The sequence below is a fragment of the Dermacentor variabilis genome, chromosome 4 (assembly GCF_050947875.1).
Source record: "Dermacentor variabilis isolate Ectoservices chromosome 4, ASM5094787v1, whole genome shotgun sequence".
NCBI lineage: Eukaryota > Metazoa > Arthropoda > Arachnida > Ixodida > Ixodidae > Dermacentor > Dermacentor variabilis.
This window is the reverse complement of record NC_134571.1, coordinates 97640720-97667652: the sequence shown is the minus strand read 5'-3', so window position 1 is coordinate 97667652 and position 26933 is coordinate 97640720. Positions and strand designations below refer to the sequence as shown.

At 49.3% G+C, this 26933-nt stretch overlaps 1 protein-coding gene across 1 annotated transcript in view; it reads left to right on the top strand.

The window, feature by feature from the left end:
- The window catches only part of Dbx (homeobox protein Dbx), an 85003-nt gene that overhangs the window by 35953 nt on the left and 22117 nt on the right, over positions 1-26933 (top strand). Inside the window, exons 3-4 of the mRNA XM_075689917.1 lie at positions 1840-1983; positions 18432-18751. Of these exons, the coding sequence (XP_075546032.1) occupies positions 1840-1983; positions 18432-18751 (464 nt within the window). The remainder of the gene's footprint in view (positions 1-1839; positions 1984-18431; positions 18752-26933) is intronic.

Sequence of the window (26933 nt, the reverse complement as noted above, 5' to 3'; positions counted from 1 at the left end):
CCATGTAGAGACTTGGTATTCTGAACCACACCACTGCTGCTTTGTTATTATTATTATTGTTATTATGCGGCACTTTCGATCGTAATAATGCTGGACCCAGATACAATTTATATCGATCGCAGCGCTTTCTCGACAACGCCAGTTTTTCAATGAAGAACATGTCAGTCGGTCAAAAGAAAAAATTTGGTCTAGAGAATAAAGCGTAAAACTGACACCGATTTTATGTCCTCTGAACCATGAACAACGACTTTCGCAATAGAAGTTGTTTATCGGGATGAATCAATGCCTTCCTATGTGTCTATACACTTCCTTAATACGCCCGGCAGTCGCCTCCACGGTTTGACGTCAAAGACAGTTTGAAAGTGATTCTGATAGAGACTAGATGTACCAGGTGCACCAGATGTACTCATCGAGTGTCCTTTTGTTGTTTGTACAGGATACATTGATCGTTTATTTTTATATTCTTTATTTTTCGCTACTGTTCGTGTATGAGGAAGGTGTGACTTATTTGTCCACTCCGCAAAACAATTTCCCGTATAGAAGGTAATCGACCGGAAGCAGTTGCGTCGCGGGGGGAGGGGGGGGCTCCTTTGTCAAGAATAAAACGACAAGGCTGTGACGACCAAATTTACGCGCCCAATATTATCAGGAGGGGACCGGACGTCTAAGTTCACCACTAGGGAACGCAGGCGCTAAGGTTGATCGAAAGCTTCGACTTGTCGGAGAGATTGGGCGGCAGACACCAATCAAGTTGTATACGGCAAATCCGATTGCACAGCGCAAACATCTTTCCTCAAAGAAAGAGAGAAAGAGCGATGAGAAAGAAAGCAAGGAGAAATGTAGAGAGCCCAATCATACGAGCGTCGTCGTTTGCTACCCTACTTGGGGAAGCGAGTTTAGCAGAAGAGGAGATATAAAGAGGAGAGGTGGGAAAATTGAATCTGTAAAGTTCTTTTTTTTTTTTTTGATATAGTCTCCACGGTTTTTTCGGTACTAAACTGTGGTCTACGGAATGAAAATTTAAATAAGAAGCTGCAGCCACCAGAGCCATTTCACAGCAATTGCCATTTCGTTTAATCTACTGTTTCGAAACAATGCCGCTCCATTACTAATTGGTTTCAGTGACCAGCGAAAACACTTGGGAAACAGAAAACACTCAGACAGAAACTTGCATTTTTATATGCGCGCACCCAGCTGCATAACATGCACCTAGGCTCGTGGTACTCCAACGACTTGCGAGGCGAATGTTTGGCGCAAATGTCTGTGCTTGTCATGGATATTCACCGGTTTCTACTACACAACTAAGGCACGTGCGCTAACGTCTTTAATTAAAAAGGTACTGAGCAAAATCTAGTGAAATATCTTAATTAGCGCACAATTCCTCACACCTGCTTCCACGTGTAATACGTTGTCGGAAAAAAAAAGAGCTTTCTTATCATTAGTGTTGCATTTTAACGCTTAATCTTGTAGTGCCCAAGTTACCGTATACATGGATGCTGCGCTGAGTTCGAAACCTCAAAATTTGTGATTTAAGCGCGGGAAGCTTAAAGCATGACTCATAGCGTTTTTGGTACTCTGGAGAGGGAGTTCAGTTGCGGATTCCTCAGCAAACCAGTTACTAATTAACTCGTCATACTATACTAATTAGGTTTTAGCTGAGATAACATTTCACTTTCTTTTAACATATGTAGTTTCAATGGCCCGAAATACAAGTTGACAAGTTTCAATATTTCTTGGTGTGCAACTGTGTTTGGACGTTGCTCGGTTAACAACAATACTTCGTCGAAACGCTTCGTAACGGGGCAGGCATTCTCAACCACGCGCGGTGTCCGTGCGCAGTGTCTTGCAGCGGCGCGGCAGCAGCGGCGGCGGCAGCCGTGCAGCTGGCCGGCTCCTACCCCGTCGTGGCGAAGCCTATTCCGCGAGGATTCTTCGAGTCTCCCCTGCAGTCGCTGGTCGCCTGCAGGTCGTCCTACCTGGCCGGTGAGTTTCGCGCGGCCTTATGTGCCTTGTATGCTTGGATTCGATCCTGCAGCTGTTTGCTCGAGAGACGAGTCTGTACTCTCTTGCGCTGACCCTTCGATCGGCATCCCTGCTCCCAAGCTTCTTGCCACATACATCCCTTGACCATCCACGCGCAGGTGAACGCTTACTCGGGCTTTTAACCCTGTCATATATACTGTGTACTGTCGCGGAGCAGTGACGTACGGGGCCTGTAGGGACTACAGTGGAAAGGGAGAACGAAATGAGCGCGAACTTTTTAATGCGCGCGAATTTTTAGCCAGAAGGCGAAGGAAAACTGACAGCCACATCGGCGACAACCATTGGTGGTCACCGAATCGAACCATACAGGTCAAGTCCGTGTGCTATTTAGAGATCATTCGTCGCACATTCAATGCTGTACTCGGCGGTTCTGTAAGGTTCGAATATGTAATATATGCGTACACTATTCGTATTGCGCGTATACAATCTGATTGCACAGGGCCTGTATCGGTATGAAACTTGCGATAGCATTCACAAAAATTTCGATAGAGCAAGGAGGTTAAATTATAACAGTTATAATTGTGTCACTGCTAAAAAGTTGAGCAACGCCTCCGCGGTCACGCATATTCAGGGTTGCGGTGGTGATATCCAGGGGCGGCTTGATCTTTTAATAACATTTAGTAACGAAATTAATAACGAATTCAAGAATGTGTTCTATAAAAAGCGTTCTTAAATTTGTTGCTATTTTCGTTATAAAATGTTCTCGCAAGCAGCCCCAGTTCACCATCATCGTCTGTGCTTGTATGCGTTCTTCTGCGAACGATGACTCAGCACACGGCAGCGCGAGCAAGCTTTCCAGACTCTTCGAGCGAGTCCCAATGGGGGTGTTAGGCAAATGTTCCGGTGTGCTGATGCTTCGGCACACGCTAGATAATTCTACGGTTAAAAATCTCATGGCATCATCGAAAAAATCGCACCGGCGCGCACCACGGCGATCACTCCACTGGTGCGATTTGTAGAACATGCCATGATTTATAGATGACGTCTCTCTTAGTTATTTCGTAGCTTCAACACTCTTCATTTTCACTCTAAATACACATCCAATTGTACAAGCACGTGTGTTTGTTGCCTGGGACATGCAAGAAATTTAAAAGAATCCATGGACAAATCTGTACAGTTTACCAGTCTCATTCGCCAATAATAGGCCTCCTTTATCCTGCCCAGCTGTTTTGATGTGCGCGCGCGTGCACTGAATCACGGACGGTTTCAGTGCGGGAGCCATTTGATTCGTTGTAGACCCTGCGATATCGTAGGAATGCATCGAAAACGATCGAATGCAGTCGGGTATTGTGTTCTGATAGAATCGTATAGAGTGCACCAATATCTTGTCGACTCCTCCTCGTTCACTCATCGCGCAGAAGTGAAAGAAACAAAAAAAGAGTCAGACAAAGGATACTTAGAAGGGATCTGTCAGTGATGGTAAGGGTTTCGTTATTAAAATCTTTACCGCTCAGTTTCAGAGAGGAGGCGGACGGTTAAACGATCATTGTTCCAACAATGTGAACGCAGTATAGAACGCGCGTGAGACGATCTTGGTGTTTCTTTCACGCTGAGCGAGAACTTTTTTTTTTCAGAGAATAAAGCGAGGTATGGAGCGCAGGCAGTAACAAAAACTATACAGAGAAGCACGATGAGTCGGCCATTCTGTTGGCGCGCGCCAGAATGTAACAGATTAATCTAGCTGTGATGACAGATTAATGGCCCGACGAACGCTCTTAGCGCGCCGCGTGCTCAAGGAACGATGCACTGTCCAGCCATGCATGCATAACACTGCGCCCCCATAGGCTGCATCTACACCTCGATCACCTGTGCTCGCGCGGCGCGAGTCATGAAAGCGCCACGTACAAGACGCCTTGTCTAAGGGCGGCCGTATCGCGTAACGCTCGTTATTAATGACTCCGTCCCGCCAGCTAGCGCGCACGCATCTCATCATTCTCTCGTGATCGCTCAATCACCCCTGGTTCCCTGACCCACGAGCGCCGGTCGTGTTCGGCCGCGGTCCCCATGCAGCGGGAAAGCGCGCGCCGCGTGCGAGAATTCGTGACCAACTTAGCCCGCTTAAACCTCGGGATCTCCAACCGAGATACGCGTCTATATGCGTCGAGACGCGTTGCATTCGGTAACAATCCGTGCTTCCTCGTGGTAAGGCAACGTGACGGACCTGATTTTATCGCAGGCGTGTGGCAACGCGGGAAAACTTAAAAAAAAGTAAAACTTAGTATCTCAACTCGCGAGAAGGGTGGAACGCCGAAACAATGCCGCAGCTCTTTAGTGAGACAATAGCTGGAGGCCAATGCCGGAGAATCCGATCCCGTAGTGGCCACTCTACTGTATAGCATATACAGGGTTTGTTCGAAAAGTAATGTCATTGACTATATTGTGAAGCGACTGCACGTCTCAGCGCGTATAGGTTCAGTTGGGATTGGTGGAGGGGCATGTTAGCTTATGCCCGCGCAGTCGCTCAGTCAACCGCGGCCATCTTTAGTGTAATGACAGGCTTTCCCGTGGCACTAATCTTCATTTCCAGTGCAAGCCGTGATGCACCGCTCGTTGGAACCAAGGATTAGCATCAAGTTTTGCGTGAAACTTGGCAAGTCCGTAGTGGAAAATTTTCCTATGTTAAAGATGACATTTACTGACAATTGTTTGTTGGAACGTTGTCTACCGGTGACACAAAGCCTTTCTACAAGCTCTTGACGAGGTCAGCAATGAAGCCCGTGCTGGGCAACCATCAGCGACCATCACCGACAAAAATGTGACGCCTGTGAGAGATTTTTCGGACTCAGACCCTCGTTTGAGTGTCCTTTTAGCTGCACAGACACTAGACATTCCAAGAAGTCCCGTTAACCACATTTTGACGAATGAGTTGCAGATGCGAAAAGTGCGCGCGAAGATCGTGCCCAAAGTGTTAACAGACGACCAAAAATCACGCCGAATTGAAACGTCCCAGGAACTTTGGTACTTGTGTGAAAGTGACCGCCGCTTTTTAGACAATGTCAACACAGGTTACGGGTCTTGGGTGTTTGAATTCGACCCCGAAACAAAAAGGCAAAGTGCCGAGTGGCACAGCTCGGCGTCCCCTCGCCCATAAAAAAAGGCCAGAATGAGCAAGTCAAAGGTCAAGACCATGGTCGTTGTGTCCTCTTAACCCTTCCCCCTGCGCAGGGTAGCCAACCGGAACTACCTCTGGTTAACCTCCCTGCCTTTCTCTGCATTATTTCTCATCCTTTCTCATCCACCATGAGTTGGTACCACATGATACAACCGCAAACGCCGAATGTTATGTGAAAGTGCGCAAAAGACTCAAACGAAGAGTTAATCCGCCCAGCCTGACATTGGGGGCGGCTATAGGAACTTCACCGTCACAATGCGTCAGCCGACACCGCCTTCCTCGTGTCGCGCTTCCTGGCCAATTCAAAGGTGCCAACGGTTTCCCAGCCACCGTACTGTCCTGAAATGACTCTCCCAGTCTTATTTTTGTTCCCGCGCTTGAAAATTCCCATGAGAAGACATCATTTCAGGGCAGTTGACTAAGCCAAAGCGGTCTGCACCAAGGCTCTAAAGGACATTCCGTAACAGGCCTACCGTGATACCTTCGATGCCTGGAAATCTCGCTGGAAGCGATGTATCAACGCGGGAGGAGCCTATATTGAAACATTTTAATGCATTGTACTGATCTGACTAATAGATTTTTTTAATCGACTCATTGACATTACTTTTCGAACATAGCCTGTATGCAAGCAAAGAACAGATGCAGAGGCGGCGAACAATCAGCGATTTTCCTAATTTCCTGTCCATGAAATTGGCACTGACGTTATACATATGTTTCCCTCAGGTATAGGAATGGGTGGAAAGGCAGGGATAAGCATATGCGTCAGATGTCTGCATAGACCTCACAGTCTGAACAACAAACCAAACTCATCAGCGAATGCCAGAAGCGAGTCGTACACGTCACGCTTATCGAGTCCGCCAGCTGGTCGGATCCAGACCTCGTAATTAATAAATAACGATGTGCTGGCACGTTCAAACGGAATGCTCGTAATTTACATACATCTATCAGTCAACATAAACTTCCTGAGTCCTCTCACTAACCACATATGTAACGTAGCATCCACTGCAGTACCTCGCTGTATAGTTACGGTCACTTGTTGACGTCATGAAGTTTCCACTGTCCCTGCTTTTGAAGCTCAGTCGGCAACTATAGGTGACGTGAAAGTAACGCCACACATATATAGAAACATGCCCTCCCACAAGTTTCCCTCGCCACGTTTGTTTTCACTGGTTTAACCCATTCGGTGCGCAGTACAGTGACGTAGTGCAACCACCGTGCAGTAGTGCAAACTGATCCCTCGAAGCTAGCAAGTATGAACGGAAACAAGCGATGGACATTTCACACTTAACGCGCACGCTACAATGCCGCGTTACACGGCCCATTGCATGAGCTATGCCCGCGCTGAACAACCGCGCGAGCACTGCGGAATAGAGCGAAAGCAAACATTCGGAGGTCTCCACGTCGTAACAACCGGCCATTGAACGTCTACTGCAAGGACATTCGAGGCACGAAAGCACGAACTGAAATAAAATGCGAACGAATCTATGGAGAGAGAGAAGCCTCGTGCAGCGCGATGGTTCCTTTCCTTCCGCCTGTCTCCGCTTCACTTCCTCTCCCTCTGGCCATCGCCCGATTCTTTCCCCTCCATTGTTTCTTCAAACATGGCCCCTTTGGCACTTTCATCTCAACGCGGCACGAAACAACGCCGCTGCTCGCTTTGTTTCCGCTGCCAGCTCCTCCCCCTCCCTACCATCTCCTCCTCAATCCTCCCTCCTCCTCATCGTCTCTACGTTTGGTCGGTGCTGCGCGCTGCGTATACAAACGAACGAACCGACGACTATATGGCGACCAGAGGCGAGAGAGACTCGAGCGCGCGCGCGCCCGTTGCGCCGACGAGTAGACAAATGACGCGTGAAAGCTTTCTTTCATTTGTTTCCCCTCGTTTGTCGACGGCATCGGACTCGCAGGCGTCGAACGTCGCATAGCACGCGCGTTCGGGCGAGTGTGCGCGAGATCGCCACGTTCGCGGCACAAAACAAGCGTGCGCCAAAACGCGTTTCCGAGCGAGCGAACGGCGCTGCGGATATCGCTCAGCTATACACAGCGTTCTCGCTCTACGAACGGAGCCGCGAGGCGGATGAATTTATGGGCAGTTTTGGGGGAGCGCCAGCAGCACCCGTATAGCCTCCGCCGCTGTTATGCGGCAGCTTCTGTGGCACAGTTTCGGAGCATTTTGTCTCGCCTACGTGCGGTGCTGCTGTGGTATAACAAAGCGTGCGGCCGGTGCTGACCTTTTTGGTGGTGCCTTTGTTTTGTTTTTTCGGCTTTGTTATTGGCCCGTTAACGAAACTTCGCGCGGGACCCCGCGCCGTTTTAAGCTGCAAATCGGGGCGGAAGTGTGTATAGTTATGGGATGGCGCGAGGGGCCACGACCCCGCGAGAATTTCCGCCGTGGACTCGCATACTATACGCCGATGCATCATCGCCTGTTTTGAACGAACGTCAGAGAAACAGCTCGATAAAAAAAATACAACTGGAAGAGTCGTATTCACGAGGCGTGAGTCAAAATTTTCGCGAGCTTCAAGCACGCGCCTTCTTTCGGGCACGAAAGGCAGAGCGATGGAAGGCAAAAACGAAGGCGTTGCCAGAACTGTATACTGACAGAGGGGCGAGACCCATGACAGCACCGCCCTCTTTCTGCGGCATTCCGTTTGACTGCCGGGAAAATGGTTTTGTTTTTCGCGCGTCTCCGAAGCGGAACGCCCGAGGCCCTCGCGCGCGTTCAATGGGGCCAGAAAAAAGTTCGCGCTAACGTCCGTTGGCCTTCCACATCCCTCAGTCTTTGAACTGCGGATGATTCGATGGGTGATGCGAGAATAGAAAATAAATCATAAGTTTATCATTCGAAAGAAACGTGTGCGCGGGGGCTATGCGCTGGCCATGTATGTGGGTTAATGGGCGTGGCTTGCTGCAAGAGGGTAGAACAAAAGACACATAAACGAAAACTCAAGGACGTCGTAAACAGTGGCGACGCCCTCGTTTCGTCGCTGCATGATTACATGGCGCTAACTCCCACCTCTCGTGCTTCACACGTCGCGAGAGGCGTTTACGAGGACACGATGTTGCTGCTCGCCTTTCTTCGGGTCATTTATCTGGCCCGTAAACAAAGATACCGCGCTTAACATTTACGCTGAACGAGCGCTGCTTGCTCCCATCGCTAACTTCATTGCTTGCTGCTGGCTTCTCGTCTTTTCCGTTTACTTCACTGCGGCAAATATTTATGCGCATGCGTATTACGTGGCAAGTGTCCGGGCTTGCCATTTCGAAGGAATAAACCTCCGCAGTAAGCAATAAACAAAATACTACGCTAACGGTGAGCACGATCGACGGTTGTCGAATGAAGTCACTGTTCAAGCCATACATATGCTATGTGCATGTGTGCCGCCGTGTATTCTAGAGCTCACATATATTGGACGTGGCACAGTACTATTTGCGCCAGCACTTGTTGTTGGCCTAGTGGGTATGCTTTCTGCGGGACACAACCGCCACTTAAAGGACACACATAAATCACAGGCACGAAAGAAAACAGTCGCGTTTTTTGACTGTTCGCACCGCGCGTGCAATTTCGTTAGGCATGCTTGTCTCGCTGTCAAAGGGGAGGGAGCGTTCACGAAGTCTTTAATATAGGAAGCTCCGTCTTGCACCGAGTGAAAACTTAGCCCCAGCTTTAGTTCAGTAAACAGCCTCCGAGATAGCCACCTGCCGGGAAGCAAGACAATCTAGGCGCGGTAGCTGCAACAACAACAACAACAATTATTATTATTATTATTATTATTATTATTATTATTATTATTATTATTATTATTATTATTATTATTATTATTATTATTATTATTATTATACAGCAAACGCTACTGTACTACTCATGTATCGAATGCCATTAGACACTGACTACGCAAGATCCTTTCTTAATTTTTTTCCTGTCACAAGGACGTCACATTGGGTTCCGTATTGCCATTTCTTCGCTCGCTTGCTCGCTTCGAGGCAGTAAATGGTCAGATTTAGCATCGGTCCATCGTGTCTCTGACCAGCTCGAGCTCGTGCACATGTGGAGCGAATTGTGATGTCCAGATGCTACATACCAAGCAGCAAAGGTGTACTGATTTCTTTCTATCTATACTGTCTTATATCTGTTCAGCACTTACAGCGCTTGTCATGAGAATGGGCACGTTGGAACTGGACAATCTATTGCCCAACGTATTGCTACACAAATGATTGTGCGATGCGTTTAGAATGAGACCTGCTGGATCTCTTGCACCTCAATAATAGCTCTGGCCAAGAGCGCCTCTCGCATCTAAGTATATCTGCAATATTTGTGGCAGTTGCAGGTTTCCGATCAAATTATTAAAGCATTTTCTCTTCAACTTATGGCTTTTTACATAACACTTCTTGTAGGTTCATCCGAAAGCTTTGAATGAATACCTTGCAACGCATGACAACGGTATAAAATGTGGTCAAAAGCAGAAAGATATTGGGCGCGAGGACTTACCGTAGCGCCACCTACCGGCAGCGCCTGGGTGTCGTTTAAGGCTGGATAAAGTGCCGGAACGTCTGCGACGGGGGCCGTCGCGCGTGATTCCTTGTGATTCCTTGAGCAGTTGGCGACGCCAGGTTCGTCACGTTATGGTGGCGCGAAAGCGTCCATTTCATACGAAACTAACAGTTTCAGGATGATAAGAAACTGCGGGCTCGCTGCAATGTGCAGGGGAACGCACCGCCACCAGTGGCGAGACCGTGGGCGAGACGCGGACGCGGTGCATTCTGGGTGACGAGGCCGCCACGGAATGTAGCATGTCGCACCTCGCGCCGGCTGCAGCCGGGGAACGTCGACGGACGCCGGATACATCGGCCACGCCTCGCGTCGTATAGAGTGCTGCGCTTTCACTGGCGTGGCGTCGCCGTGCCGAGTGGGCACGCGCGTCAACGCTACGTCGGACTATAAAGTGGCCTTTAGGCACCCGTTCCAGCGTTGAGCGTCGGAGTTGCAATGCCTCGTAACCGAGCGAACGCGGAGCGCAGTGGCAGGTGAAAGAAGTGCGCGCGAGGAGGAAAGTGAAGCAGGAGGCTAGTGAGAGCATGAGGCGGGAGCGGTGGAGATGCGGAGCGGAGGCGGCCTGCTCATGCGCTGAGTTGTCGGCGGCCATGGCATCGTCAGCCGCGTAGGCGATCTCATCTGCGCTTCCGAGTGGGGCCAGAGTGCGTGAGGTGGGGATGGCTACGCTCGTCCGCGGCGTCAGCTGCTGAGGTCACACCACGGTACCAGCGTGTGTGATGGGGATCACTGCTCCTGCAAGGGTCGATGGCGAGCGGCTACGATTAAGGCTCGATGTGACGCTCCCTTGGTTGTTGTCGCCGCTGACACTTGTGGTACGATTTCCCCGCGACGGAGGGCCGCTCTCATCGTTGGTGGAACGAAAGCCTGAGAGGAAAAGCGTAGTGCCGCGCACGACGGACTTTGCGGGCTCCGACATGGCGCCAGAGCAGCGCGCGTCGTCTGTATGGAAATAAAGCGCTGCACGAGATGCATGGCGGCTGCTGTTAATCACTCCCACGCGTCACCCACGCCGTGGCTCTCCCGTTTAGCGAAGAGGTCGCACCACACTTCGCTCCGTTTGCAACGTGCCGCACGAGACAGATTGCCCGCGCCAGCTACGCTACTCACAGCGTTTTCTTCGTAATAAAAAAACATGAGTCATTCCACTCTGTGAAGGAGGATGACCAGCGAAGCTGTTTAGTACACGGCGCGGAGGTGACAGAATTTTGAACACATGTATACATATTGTCGTCCACGCAAATGTGCATAAATAAGTGTGTGTTCCTACCTTTGTTCAAAATTCCTCCGCATCACGAGGGGGATGAGCCATTGCATATTTTGTTTACTTGTGGGGGTATGAGCCATTGCTGATGGTGATAGTTCTTGTTGACGCAGAAAAAAAATGCACGCGAGCCTATACCATAAAGAGCTTCGCTGTAAAACTGTGTACCTATATAATCATAATACAAAATATTGATTCGCGAAGTGCGAACACGTATGGAACTGCGCTCAAATTTCGCATTGAGAAAATTTCGCAATAGTCGCCGAAATTTTTTGCCATACTACCTCCGAATTTCGGTTTGTTGTAGCAGTTTTACGCAAGCAAAAGTTCTTGTTCTTTGATTTGATTTTAAGGTTTTATCCGCAGTTTTAAAATATCCGGTCCTTCTCCGTGCCAATTTGGGGACAGATTTTGCTCTACGTACCATCGCAGAAATAGAGAGTATGGTAGCTTGTACAGAAGCTCAATGGGCGTTAAACCCCGTTGCAAATATTAAAGCTCCTATATACATGCAGAAATAATGATTTACATTCCCATGTGCGAAGCAGTAGAACCCTACAGAAGCGAGGCATATGCGTCTAATGCAACCACGCATGCGCGTGGCACCGGGGCATATCTCGTAAACCTATTGCGTCTAGTTCATGTGAATACGAGCATTGATCTTGACGTGGATGTTCGGAATTTACAGGTACAATTTAATATTTTTAATTATTATTATCAGATTCTTCTCTTAGACGTAGTGCGCACGCGCATGTATTGGATCGTTTGGTGCGATCAGGTCATCTTTTGCCGTCTACGTACCATAATATGCGGCTCCCAATCTGTGCATAACTTTACGCTGCAAGTATCTTCCTCACTTAGCTTAGGAGCAACATCGTTGGATAAAGCTCTGTAGAGGCGCTCTTAGGCTTTATCAGCGCATCCCTTTATTGGTTTCTTGCGTAAGAAGCGCAACGTGTCTCGTAGTCGTGTCTCATTCGCCTGCGCCCCAGTGCAGCCTAACGCAGACACTGAAAGTTGCTGTAATAACTTGTTCTTGCGGCAGCCGACGCCCCGAAAGAATAAAAAAAAAACGCGAAACTACTTTCATGTTTTTGAGCTGTACGGTAAATTTGACATAAGATAACCACTTTTTCTTGTATCGTGTAGTAATCAGGGCCGTGTTTATTTGCGCTATGTGATGAAAAAGAAACGCGTCGAATATTTTCCTTTTTCCACTATGCAGCAAACGCCGTCACCAACCGTAACCCGGCCGCATCTTGAACGCTGACAACATTTGACAACAAGGTCACTTAGTTACAACAAAATTCAAAGAATGGATATTTAACCCATTCAAGCTGCAGAAAAAAAAACTGACCAATTTAATGTTGTATAGAGCAGGTGTCGTTTCTGCATTCTGAACGAATAATCCGGGCAAGACAGTAACATATATCGGCACTGACTGCACATACTGCGCTATGATGAACGTACTAAAAGTAATCTAGAAGGCTCCCAGAAACTGTGTTAGAGCATGGAGCTGTTGTGGCGAATGGCCGAGGTTGGATCCGGACACTTGAATTCATTTTTATTGAAGAGGTACGAAACGGGGCGCTACCAGAACCCAGCTACTTATACACCGCGAAGTGTTGGGGTCGAGTAAAAAAATACTTCCGAGCATCTCGGCGCGTGTCCATCATTTGTGTTGTTGTGAATACGGTGCCGTAACCACACCTATACATTGATCTATCTGTTTGCGAATGACCATTTGTTATGCTTTTTACACATATAGTATACAATAATATTGTAGTTAAAACATATTTAACGCCTACAGTTACCCGAAAAGTCTGTAATTCTCGTTCTTTCTTTCTGTTTCTTTCCTTTTCTTCTTTTTTTGTCGTCGCAAAGGCGAGCCTTCAACCAGGCTGCTATTGTCTTTGAGATGAGCTAATGCATCCAAAACTTCGCAACGTCCGTTATTACGACTCATAAGCTCACATGACTGAGTCTGCCTTTTACTGATAGATTTATTTGTTATAGATTGGGAAAAGTTGATAACAAGTAGATGTCGCATGAACCTACGCAATATTGATGAAGGATTTTGATAGATGAAGGCATTTTTGTAAAGTATTTATTTTATTGTTCTGAAATCATTTGTATTCGTGGTTTCCTGACTGTTCTTGCCCTTCATTAACGCAAGCTGTTCACCTTATACCTATGTGGCTTAACCAAGTTTTATGTTGTGTACATTTTATTTATTTTATTTCATTTTTCTTTTACATTTGGCACATTTCCTGTACGCACTGACTGTTCTACGAAGATGCCCTTCCTGTTACGGTTCCAATTTATACTGACAGTATAGATAAATAAAATAAATAAATAAAGAATTAAATAAATGAATAAATACCTTTGGAATTGAAATTCAATTATACTATTTTGCTTGCCAAAACCACTATATGATTATGATGCACAGCATAGTGCACTGTAAAGATGTTTACACCCTCAAGGGTGTTTTCTTGTCGCACTGGTAACACCCTTACCGTTAGGGCCTTACAAAAATTTACAGAGGACGACAACGGAGCTCTTAAGGTACGCTTAGACTGCGTACGTAATGTGCAGATATTTCGCAAGAAACGCAAGCCCAAATGCTAAAAGCGCAACTGAATTGTTCAGACTACAGTCGTATGAAGCGTTACGAGTGCAACAGTCATTACGCACGCAAGCGTATTTGTTGGAAGGTCCGCTACTTTTACGTTTCATACAGACATGACCGTTACGACGTGGCCAACAAACGCTGCAGTTTCGGTTTCAAATTTCTCGTGACACAACTTCCGGCATCCCCAGTTGAAGCAACAGCCATAACTTCGTATGCGTGTGTGCGTTGTTGGAGCTGCAACGGCGCCCGTATTTATGTGGTGCCTTCGCTAAGAAATTTTTGATAGTCCCGCCATGTTGAAATCCACTGAGACGCAACTCGTCAGCTCACGCTTTGATTGGCCAGCCTTAAGAAGCGTAGCGTATCCAAGGGCCCTATAACGTAAAACTATTCCAATATGTTTCTATTCCAATCTCCTGACGTCAAATTTGCGTAACCACCAACGCAAGCAGCGGGCGGTCACCCGCAGGGTTGTCTGAACAGACCAATCAAACGCTCTCCTCGTTCATAGGAGGTCAATTTTGTTTGCTTGAAAAACGAATAACATTGCCTGCACTGAGTGGCTTGTCGTATCTAATTGGCTGAAAAGAAGCGAGGAGAACGCTCATGTGGAGAGGGTTTCGATGGGGCCGAGCCACTGCACTGAAAGTCGATAACCGGATGAAGAGGGTGGTGCCGGCGTCAACGATTGGTCGGCTTTGCCTTATTTAGCTTGCGGTGGCTGGTCGAAAATCGCGGCGGCATGCAACGGAAGCTCAGGAATGACGCTAAAACGGACCCCCTGCAAAGAAGAGTTGGCAGAATGAGGGGGTAAACGTGCCGAAAGTGCTAGAAAACGTTACACGGCCACGCAAGAAGTTCTATTCTACGCAAATACACCCATGCCCTCCGCCAGGTGCGAGTAGCCAGCGTCTGAGCGATCGGCGGCAGCCATCTTTGATTCCTTTCGGAACGGGGCAGCCTGCGGCTATTCCGTTGAAAATTCAGTTTTGTTCGGCATATTAATGTATCTTTATCGCGTACACGTCACTTTGACGCGGTGAGTTCTTGCGGTTTTGTGACGTCGCGCGACAGGCAGGTGAAGTGGGTGCAGCCCGAAAACTTTTTACCAATAGCCGAGGGCTAATGGCGAAAAGGGGTCGAATCAGAAATAACTGTTTTTCTTTTTTCTGTCAAATAATGCATAATCACTGTGTACACATCATATATGAGATGGGGAGGTATCGCGCTTTTCGTGACGTCGCGTGACCGACAGGTGAAGTGGGGGTGGTCGAAAAAAAGTTTTTGACCAATCGTGAAGGGCTGATATCAGAATTGGAATAGAAAAGTTTGGAATAGTTTTACGTTATAGCGCCCCAACTTACAATGGCCGCGACCGGCATTGTTATCGACCTTAATCCTAGTATAATGCGCGATACGGGCTTTACAACAGATGCGCGCTTTGCTAAAGTTACGACCGCAGTCTGAACATAGCTTAAGTAGACATGCGACGACAAAAGACGAAGTTCAAAACTATGTAATCATTCTGACAGCCTTGGGCGCACAGAAATATCCGACAAGAGTATTTCACAGGGAGATATATGAAACTGTCCTGTCGGAATGAGTACATAAGTTTTGAACTTCGTCTTTTGTCATCGCTTGTCTAGTTAGAGCGCCGTTGTCGTCCTCTATAAATTTTTCTAAGGCCCTAACGGTAAGGGTGTTACCAGTGCGACAAGAAAACACCCTTAAGGGTTTAAACATTTTTACAGTGATGGGCACTCCGGTGTAAATTTGACCCCCTGGCATTCTTTAAGGCACACCAAATGTATGGTACACGGGTGCTTTTGCACTTCGCCCCCATCAAAAGGCGACCATCGCGGTCGGTATTCGCTCCCGCGCTCTCAGGCTCAGAAGCGCAACAACAAAGCCACAACGCCACCACGACGGGGAAAAATGAATCCTTTCAGCTAATAATCATTTCGCAACCAAACGCAGGGCCTGTAACTTGCAATTTTAGAAAGAGGCGGAATAGTATAAGATGTATCACATTGCTCGTGACCTATAACTTACGGACTTTCATATAGGGTTCATAAGCGTTTTACATACACTTGACATGTACTGTCTTTAATCAAGTTTTTATGCAGAGTTGTGACATTTGATACGACACCGATATGCGACACAAGCGAGCTGAAACGTTCTTTGTCTTTAAAGTTGTTATAAAATGTTGCCTAGTAACACGAGTTTGAGCATAGCCTCTCGCAAACAAAAAAAGAAAGAAAGTCTGAGGGAACCACATATGAGGGACAGTGGGGGTGATACGACGAGGGTTCCAGTCGCGTAATCTTAGGATCGACGGCTCCTAAAGTGACTAGTGGATGCGGTGTTGAATAGTTGCGCTTCGCCGCTTCTGGTTAGTATAAACGTATCCACTGATCGCTTGTGCGCGGTTTGTCCTCGAACGTGTTCGTAGTTGCAGAATGGCTACAACAGCGTTGGAACACGGAGTCATTTGCGCCCATCGCCTTAAGCATAATCCGCAGCTAAAGCATTTCAAGTTGCCCAAGCATTACCAGTTGCGAGCAGGCGGCCTTGCTACACCATTTGCCCCTTTTAAGGCGTGCATCCGAGCTATCCGAGGCAGCAAGGGGACTTCTGATGCGTGCCTTGACACCGCGGTCGTTGTTGCAGGGATGAGTGCACTTAGTTGCGTTCGCCGAGATGACGCAGCACATGTATATGACGTGCGCTGACGTCATGAAAGCGCGTGCTCGTGCAGCTATGTCGTTCGCTGCTCGAGGACACTTGCGAGTGACGAGCAGCACGTTTCAAACTAACGGCCTCGCTCGAGTTGAAGCGCTGAAGCGCCGAGACAACCGCGACGAACTGAGTGGCTCGCTATATACACCGTCTCAAACTCGCAACTCTTGCTACAACATGCTTGGTCGGTGGCGCGCGAAACAGTTTCCAACATCACTTGAAGCAGCTTAATTGGGGTGAGTTGGTTCGCTGTTGACACCGAGACAGAGAGAGAGAAAGATGAATGAAAGGCGTAGAACTATAAGTGAACTCGGTTGGCTATCTGTATGCAGTTGAGAAAGCGAAAGCGGTGGAAAAGAATAAGAGAAAGTCATGAGTCAGTGTACACTGTATAGTGACCGACGTATCGTAAATATCATCACCATGGTACAGACGGTTGCTCAGTCCGGTTGGCTTCGTAAACAGCAGAAGGACTCTTGCGGCCTCCAGCGCCTCTGGAGCGAGTTACCGTGGTCCCAAAATACTCCTAAACGAGAGGGGTATCCTGTCTATCAGGTTTACAGCGATGTAGAGGGCAAGTCTTTAATCTCTGAAGGGCGGAAGGAAGGAAGGAAGTCTACTGCAGCTTCAGATATAATTGCTGCATATATATATATATATATATATATATATATATATATATATATATATATATATAAATATGGATAAAGGTAGCGACAGAGAAACATTTATTTCGGCCTCGCTATCCGGAGCTTCTGTGGGTGTCAGGGGGATTGTGAGAGGCGGCGGGAAACGGGAGTGATGCTGTGACGTGGATGGCGTCGGCTCGTGATCGGGCTTCGTCCGCTTCATCTGACAAGGACGGAGACAGAGAAACGCTATACCGTCTCGTGTCCGTGTGTGTGTTCCCCTGTCTCCGTCCTTGTCTAGTGCATGCTGCAAAAGGTTGTATCACATCTCGATCCACCGAGTGCACATCCTTCATTATTGATCTTTCAGCCTTATATAGCCGAATGTCTTCCAAGTATAACACCGCAAAATTTAACCACACGCTCGCTATGATATCCCTTCGGAAATAAACTCGTCCCTCCCGTCGCGCTCACAAAAAAAATAAAAAGCCAGGGCCCGTATTCAGAAAAAGCTCTTGTGCAAGTATTGTTCGTGAGACAAAATTCCAGCCAGTCATGATGCTGGACACATTAATACCGTAGGCAAACGGTCAATGGCGAAGAGCACCACTTACGAACAGAAAGCTTGGTGAATTCAGCCCCAGAGCCCGCAGTCACAGAAACGTTTTTACGCTAGAACTATTTGTAAGAGCAGGTCCCAGCCAATCGTAATGTTTCACATATATTAGCGAATGTGTCTGTAGCCAATGGCAAATAACAGCTCTCATGAACGAGAAGCGTCGTGAATTCGGCCCCTGGTTCTTTCGACGTATCTTTAAGAAATGGAGTGTGTAGGTTTTACGTTCTTCTGAACTACCGGGTCAGCTCTAATAAATTTCAACGACTAAGTTTTTCGCAAACTTGAGCAAAAGCCTTTTTTTAAAACCACGATCGTTTACTGAGTTAACCTCGCCAAAGTACATGGTTCGCGCCAGAATAATTTATCCCCTATACCGGATAACCAGCATTAGAGGTGAGCAACGTCACCGATGCGTCATTACGGGCGCCGTACACGTCATTTACACTTAATTATCCCAGATTCCCAACGCAAGACGGCAGGGGGGGGGGGGGGATGTTGCGCATGTTCTTCAGTCAACGCAAGTAATTTACGACGCATGTGCTGACTAACGGCTAAACATCGAGAAAGGCGGAAGCCGCGCCTGTCTGAACTGGCCCTATATGCTCTCCTTGTTCAACGAGTAGTGCCTTACAGCTTCAACAAATCGCTAAGCCAGCTGTTCTCTAAAGAACGTTCTTGAAAATAAATTCCCGACAACGAAAGACCCTTTCTTACCAGCCCAGATTTGCGCTACGTCAACTGTTTTCCGCAGCCTTGAGGGTGAGCGCTTGTGATTTGTCGGTGTCGGGATTGAAATCAATTGCTGCATTGTTCTTTTTCCTTTTCTTTTTTCATCGCGCAGGTCTCGGACCCGCTGGCCTGAGCGGCGGCGAGCAGTTCGGTCTCGGCCCCGGCCGGAGTCCTCTGCAAGGAGGAGCGGGAGGTCCCGGTGGTCCTCCGGGCACCGGAGCCGGCGGCCCCCTGCACCATGGCTTCCCGTTGCCGGCCACCTTCCCGTGGGCTGCAACGGCCAGGGGCAAACCCAGGCGCGGAATGATGCGGCGGGCCGTCTTCTCGGACGCGCAGAGGCAAGGGCTCGAGAAACGCTTCCAAATACAGAAGTACATCAGCAAGCCGGACCGCAAGAAGCTCGCCGAGAAACTGGGCCTCAAGGACTCCCAGGTGAGCTGCCTTCCGCGCGAGCGCCGTGCATTAGGCTACTTGACAGGCAGCGCTGGAGTGCCGTCATCTCGGGCTGTCAGCGCTGTCATGTTCTGTATGTAACAACATACACAGTACTGCGGTCGGTTTGTATGCGTGAAGTTGGTTTACAGAGGCGTCCGGGGTTTCTCGATCATGCCGATTTGATTTCACTGCGCAGAAAATTGAAATATTGTTCGCGTAACAGGGCCCGAGATGGCGGTGCCCACGAACTGAATCTTCTATAACATCGCCTATAATCAGAGCTGCGTTTTATGACCACGTGTGACGCGGTTCGTCAGAATTCTCATTGTGTTGTACGTATATGGTGTATACACGGGCGCGCGCAGCTACACGAATGTGGTCCAGTGCAGCGGAGATGCCCCGGTAGAATTCGTACTCGCAATGCAATTGGCTGCCAGTAGAATCTTCGATGCGTCATTGCTGTCGATGGCATGAGAATCCCTCACTTCTACTAATATTGTCGCGATGAAAGGCTTGATACACTGGGAAAATGGATTTAATGGCTTTGCACTGTCACTATCACGTCCATTACGTTGCCGTGTTATTTTTTTTCTTTGTTTGTTTGTTTTTCGTTCACCGATCGCCGTATTTGTCTTTCAATGCACCAGTCCTCCTCAACCCATAACATGACAGCTGGCACGCATGAGAGTTGTTGCTTCATAGCGTGTGGCGCTATCAAATGGTTCCCTTATCTGCTTGGCCGCCTTGAGTGGGCGGCGGGTCCTCCTAAAAGCCAATGTCGCTCACAAATAGTTTCGTGAGACCCGGCCATACTTTATTAGAGTGTACCTATATTCTGCCAGTAAACTAACCACCCCTTCTTGTTGGGAAAAGTGCCTTTTTGGTATCCTCGACAAATTTGTCCAGCACAGCCTGACGAATCTGTCAGTCTGACAACTTTCGCATGTACCGTCGAATTCTCTGCCTAACTTGTTTAGACGCTTTGCGGTCTTTACGCCTAATTGCAGCCCAATCACTTTGCATCGCCACCTTTTCATTAGGTTCCTTCGCCGCCGCAATATTCATGCCCTCTTGTACTCTCTCCGAAACAGACCTCACGGAGCTCGCGCATCCGCTTCGGCCACCATCTGCTCCTCCCGCATGCGATCACTGGGCGGGCGCGTAAAATGCCTGCTCTCTCTCACTCTACAGCCGCGAGTTCGCCAGCAAACGCTCTACACAAGCAGCACGCAAAGACGCCCGCAAGGTGGTGGCGGACGCTATACCTCGCCGCGAAGCGCGCGAAACGAGAGCTCGCGCACGACTCCCACAAGGCAACCACACCGCCGCCACCACGCACGGAAGTTCAAGGCAAGGCCACGCACTATGCATGCCGTCCGTTGCATTGGAAGTGAGCTGTAAGGCTCACACCGCCACCAAGCACGGGAGTCGGGTGGGGGAGCATTTTATTACGCCTCGGCCGCCCGCCTTCTCTTGAGCGGTGCACGCACCCTCCCACCTTGTTCCCAGCTCGCCCGCCGCGCCGCTAAAGACGATGATGGCGATGATGGTCATCGTGCGCAGCGGGCATGATCTCCGCGTGCGCCGCATCTGCCGGGCGATGTAACTCTATTCCGCGGTGGGTGTGGCAGCTCGCGTCTCTCGCGATAGATGGCGTGCCTGCGCCCGACACCGGCCGGCAGCGGCGCACAACACAGGAGGGTGCGGATACACCGGGAGGAAGGCGTAGAGCTATACGAGGCACTAAAATATTAATAAACGTGTAAGGGTGGCAGAAGAGGTAAAAAAGTAGTGAAGACGTCACAGAGAAACAAGGGCAGCCGAAGTGAGGCGTAAAATGAGAGAGAGAGAGAGAGAGAGAGAGAGAGAGAGAGAGAGAGAGAGAGAGAGAGAGAGAGAGAGAGAGAGAGGAACGAGCTTGCTGTTGTTTCCAGATGACGAAAATGAGGGGAGAGTGTTACGAGCGTGAGCCGCGTGCCTAATAAAAACTGACTACAGAAAGGGGGCCATGTAGCTAACATAGGCAACATAGGCATAGTTCCATCTCTTGCTCATGACACAGAAAACGCAGGGAGGGATGGGGGGAGATGATGCACTGTAAATTGTGCTCTTATGCACTACACACTTACCGATGGTTGCGGGAGATTGAAAACAACAATGACGTGTATGCTCGCCGGCGAGGCGCAGTGCACGGACGGTGTATAATCTCGGAGTTCTCAGACGCCCCGGCTATACATAACCCGGGCGCTCGATGAAGACATTAAAGTCGGGTAACACCTCCGCCATAATTCATGCGGAAAAGCTCGGTCGCGCGCGAGTACGCGTCAGAGAGCGAGAGAGAGAGATGGCCGACCCCTTTCGCTCATCCTTCTTTGTTTTGTCTTCCTGGTTTCTTTTTTTTTTTTTTTTTGCATCTTCCGCCCTGTTTCCGCTAGAGCTGCACTACGCGCTCTGAGCAACGCTCAAGGAACATAGACGCGCGAGGCGCCCCGTAACGATAGCCCCTCGTATCTCACCGTACTCCAAGCGCTGCCCGTTCCTCAAGCTGAGAAGACAAAGAAGAAAACCCCCAAAAAAAGAAAGATGGAGTGCGACCAAAGTACCAGAGCGCGCAAGACCACGTCGCCTTCACGAGGAAGCAAGGCACTGCAGCGCTAAGCTGCCTCAAGAACTGCTGCTTGCGGACCAAGAGGGAAGTAAGCAGGCAGGCGTGGAGGTGGTGCGGGGGAAAGGGGGCTTGGCCGCGCACGATCGCCTTCCTCCTCAACGACACTACATAACCGAAACCTGCCGCGGCGAAGCGCCGCTTGCCCCGAGCTCTCTCGATCCACACCCCTCGGTCCGCTGCGGCGGCGTTACAGATGCCCCGGAGAAGCCCATAAATATCCGCGATAAGGCCATCCGTCGCTTCACGGGGGCGTCGTCGAAAGCCGCCCACTTTCGCGGCGGCCGCGACGGCGGCTCCGTTGTTTCTCGACGGCGCAACAGCAGCGGCAAGCAGCGCCACAGAGAATGCGTGCGGCGGCGGCTCGACGCATTAACGAGAGAGCATCCATCCGTAAGGGGGAAGGGTGGGGAGAGGGGTTGCTGTAGCGCGCACACATCCATCCATGTATACGCTTATATACAGTGCGTGCACGCGCGTTCGCACGCACGCCCGAGACAGTGTAGGGTATATCTAGCCAGTGGGTCGCCCCGCCGTCTTGTGTTCCGATCACTCTTGGCGCGTCTTAATCTATCGTCCTCGTCCTTTCTTAAAGCCGCCCTCTCCTCCTCCTCACCGCTCGGGCTTGTTATTAATGTAGTTGTTTATAGCCCGCTTCCTCACTCTTGTACTCATCTCTCCAACCCCCACCACCCCTCCTTTAGAATTTTTACAGCTTCTTCATCTGGTCGAGACGACTCTGTCCGGACAAGAGCATGATCACGCCCAGAGGGCGTTTGTTCCGCAGCTGCATAGCGATGTGCGTACTATATACTGTAGTTCGATCTTCATCGTATTTTTTTTTTCCTTCCGGTCTTATTTATGCGCCATGCGAAACCTGACTGGGGCGTTGCCTCTCATCCTTTATTTCCTTCGTGTGTCGCTTTATACGTGTCGAACGGTTCCTAAATGGGGGGGCCATCGATGTCGTGTACACGCCAGCCGGACCACTTAACGCCGCCGCAACGCGTGCATCTGGCGCTCTGTCGACGGTTATCGTACACAACACGAATGACGAATTGTAAGCCTCCGAGGAAATTCAGGCGCATATGCTTTCCTTGAAAGCACCGTAAAAAAAAAAAAAGAAACGTGGGATGAAGAAAGAAGTTGACAACACAAATGCCGCTTACTTTTCAGCGGGTGATTACCTTTCGTTCCTTCGTTTCGTTCGTTTCTTTAGCCATCCTATGCGACGCGGTTTTTGTTACTACCATGGATGTACACAAACTTGTCGAGTTTGCAGTTACGGGAGCGTCTGCCGGGATATGTGAGACTGGTCACAATATTTCACATTGATATGGCACCTACATGTTCCTGGCTTCGCGACTATGCGTCTTCTGTATACGCCTTCTGGACGTCTTCTGACAACGTGTTTGCTGCGGTTTCTGTGTGCCGTGACCTGCGCATACCCTGAAACGCTGTCTCCGCGCAGAAACTGAGAAGTATATTTTAAAACAAATCATGCTATTCTAAAGATATTTTTCGCTGTCTATAACGGGCGCAGTTCTCAAACTGTTGTCTGCGGACCGCTACAGGGGTACAGGAAGCTGCCGTGAGGACTTGTCATTGACGATCGAAATCTAGTGAATGCGGTTATGGTCCGACGAGGTATTCTATCAATGTGAACGTGTGATTTGCGCGCTGATTTTGATCTATTCGTACATGAGATGCAAGGTTGTGGTCTCGCAAGACTCCTGGCTACGTCTTTCTTGAACGCAACCTGGTATGGTCACCCTCTCGCTCCATACGCAGCATTAGTTCCAGCTTATGCTGTAGACGGCCAGAGAGAAATAGGACGCCCAGGACGTCACTCTTGTAGTATAAGTACACCATTACAAGGAACGATATTTGTTCAATCCCCAAGGTGGAGGAAGTTGCATAAAAGGGAAGGTTGGCATCCGCTGGAACGTTGTGCGAGGTTCCGAAGCTTCATGCTTCACAGCAAGATTTTCTTTCTAAGTAATGCATGTGGATATCCTTCGCAGCCTCGTGCTCCAAGTAGGTGCCAACTGTATGTCCTCCATAACGTTGTTTTAATTGTCGGTGTGTGCTTTTCCATGACAGATAAATAGGAAGAACTCGAGGCTTTAAGACGCCTGAAGAACTGCATCGAGGCAATCAGACGCAAGGTAGGATTCAGTGAGGGAAGTGCAAATGCTATTTGGTTTCTATATGCCATGATCACCGCTGTCTACGCTCCGGTGGTGTTGGTGGTACCGGGGAGGCAGCGCAAGAAGGTGTTATCAAAAGACATTGGCTCTTGTATACCGCTGCGTGAAATCCGCCACGTGGGCCTCAGTGCCCCTCTTCGTGCCTGCCTTTTGTGCCACCAGTGCTGAGGCCGGGTCCACTGGTTCTCTGTCAGTGCGTCTCCTGCCGATCACGAAAGTATTCTTGACGATACTTATTGATAATACTTATATAGTACGCAAACATCCAGCGTTGTGTGGAGTCTGCGTATCCTCATTGTTTCCCGTCCCTATCGCGCTGGCAAGATGAATTATTAAAGTAATAACCGACAAAAATGTTTTGCAAGGTCTTAAGTGTAATCACTGGGAATGCATGTTATCCAGGAGTGTATTAACCGATGCAAAAAGAAATAGTAGGCGCAACGCATAAAGGTGTTTTCAGTGCTGTCTATCCGTCAAGAGCGTATAAATGGGGACATCGGAGCAGCCAGATCTTGGAGATCGCGTTATGCTTTAGTTCTCAAGGTGGAGATCACCCAGTGGTCGCGACATCGTGTGGAATTGACAGCATAATCGATAAACCCCTGTCCAAAGCGTCAAGGAGTTGGTGACGCGTGAGCCTGTGACACGTGCCAAGGTCGCTGCTCTGGGAAGAATCGAGTCATGCGAAACCTGTCAAAGTGTGGCGTCAATTGCCCTTTTTCGGTCGCGGACACGTTACCCCACAGCGGAGTCGATGGTTTACTATAAGACACCGGTGATTACTGGCACAAGTTTCCGATCACCTGGACACAAGCGATTTCCATGCCTCCCGTATTTTCGTGTTCGAAGCCTGTACAAATTAATAAGTCAGAAGAAAATGAAAAAAAAACGCTATTTGGTCATGACAGCCATCAAAGCCCTGTGCGTCAGCTCGTTCCTTTGTCTCCCCGCCTTTCGGATGTCTCAATTCAGCGCTCGCCACCCGAACAACGAAGAGGGGAACTTCGATCGAGACAGGGTGCGTGACCCTGAGAAGAGAGCCCGTCCCATGGCCCATATCAACCCTCCTTCTCTTCCGCCCGGTCTGTCCTCTCGCTAATGCGCCTTTCCGGCGGGAGCAGGCTTAATTAAAAACGCGACAACTGGAAACAAAGTCGGGGCGTGGTTTTTAAGGAGTCGAAAGACAACTTGCCATCACTCTTTCAACCCCCACCCCCCTCCCGGTTCTCAGCGGTCTTTACAGACTATTCCTTTCTTCCTTCAGCAGGCTGCTCTTGTTCACGCTTATTATGCCGTAGTTCGTTATTTTTGCGTGTTGTTTTCTACTTTTGCTTTTCATGCTACTTGGCATTTTTTTTCCTCACGCTCCTGGTACCTAACATAGCTTAGCATTTGTTTGAGGGGCACTCTAAGCCGACCGCCTTTGCAACAGTTCTGCCCCCCTCCGTTCGTTCTTTCTGCGCGCTTTGTTTCTCACCTCGGTCACGTGCTCGCGTGCCTGCAGAAGCTCTTGCGTGCACACCACACGGGGTGATTTTCTCCCACTTCGCTTTCGCGTATATCCAGTTCGCATACGGTGCAACTGACCGAAAAAGGCAGCGAAGTTCTGCATGCATGGCTCACAAAGTTTTCTGGAGCAGGAGGGTAAGCACGAGGGATGCAGTGTGTGCGGGCGAGGGCCGTAAAGGTTACAAGAGAGTGGTTAAGTGCAAGCGAAAGAAAGAAAAGAAGGCAAGCGGCGAACCAGGGATGAATCCTGCGAATCGCCATTATCGTCTTTATTGCGGGGCGTCACTGATGCCGTTGAGAGATCGACGGCTGCGGCGGCGCGGTGTTCCGGGAGGACTATTTATTAGTTCTCGCGTTTCGCTTAATTGCCTCTTCCCGCTCCGACTATATAGCGTCGCACGCAGCAAGCTGGGTAGCAGCTCCGAGCACCAGCAAGCGTGCGCACGCACTTGCCGAATACACACGCCTCCACGCGGCTCTCGATAGCGCAAGGCGGGCCGAAGCTTCGGAGATTCACGGGGCGAAGACATTCGCCTATAACTTTGGTCCTTCGCCCCTCGTTGTGTGTGCCGCGTTTCCTCGTGGTTCTCTCTACTAATATGTACAGGAACATCGTGAAATGAGCACTTCCTTTAAAGTCTACGCAGCCGTGGAAGGCAGTAGTGCCAACATAGGAGTCACACCTAACGATGCGGGCTGTATTTGTGACATTTGGCTGAATAATACAAAACACGTACTTTTTGTACTCATGTATATATATTTACTTGCGAAATGTCATGCTTTGAAAAAGGAGTTCATGCTTGCATGCCCTGCGTAAATTCATAAAGAAACATTCGTCACAGCGGTCTTCTCTGCAGTAAGAAGCGTCCTGGGGGGAAGCCCGCTGGTGTGGGCGTGTGTGTGCCTGTATGGCGAGGCACACTAAGTTTGTTGCCGTTTTTTTGTTTGCTTATTTTGCTCGGTTGTTTCTTTCTTCTTTTATTTCTCGCATATATTTGGGTCTATTGTTGTCGTCTCACCTAAAAGTGGTGGCGCGTAACGCTGCATCGAGAGGGGGGCACAATGAGGTCAGCTTGTCCGTGATTATCAAGGATGGGTAAAGTTCATAATGAAGGAGGAAACGGCCTCTCTAAACAGAATTTCCCATTGATATAACTATCAAAACCCAAACATTAGATTTTTGGCAACATATACATCTATTCCAGCGTTGGCAAGCTCGGTGCGCGATATCACACCTTTCGACTGCCAATACGGAAGTATGCTACACTTGAGGGCTACATAAGTACTAGACTTCCTGCACGTCAGCGGCATAGAGTACCTTTTGTTCATAAGTGCCCGTCCGTCGTCCATATCGGCGGGTCACCTTCGACTTCAGAAGCTTCATCACGCAGCATCTCGGCCTAAACGCGGGTAAGCACATGTCGTGAAACCCACCAAGCGATGAACCTTTTTGGCCAACGCCGTGGCTCCCACCTAGAGGCCGGATGCATCAAGGACCGGCACACTCCAGCGCTGACAGGCTAAAACCGGAGAACAAAACAACTCCCACTGCAGGCCACAGGCGATCGGGCGCTCCCGTGCCGGCACCGTTTCGAAGCGGCATCGCGCTAGCGCGGCACTTACAGGCCGCGTACGATTACACGAGTCTATGGCTCGTTGCCACCGTTTAACATTATGATAAACCTCCACTTGCGTACGCCCGCACGCACAGACACTCGCGCACGCGTCGACGGCGTCCGACCATCGATCGATGCGTGTTCGTGCGTGCGCGGTCTTTTATTGGCGGCTATAGGGA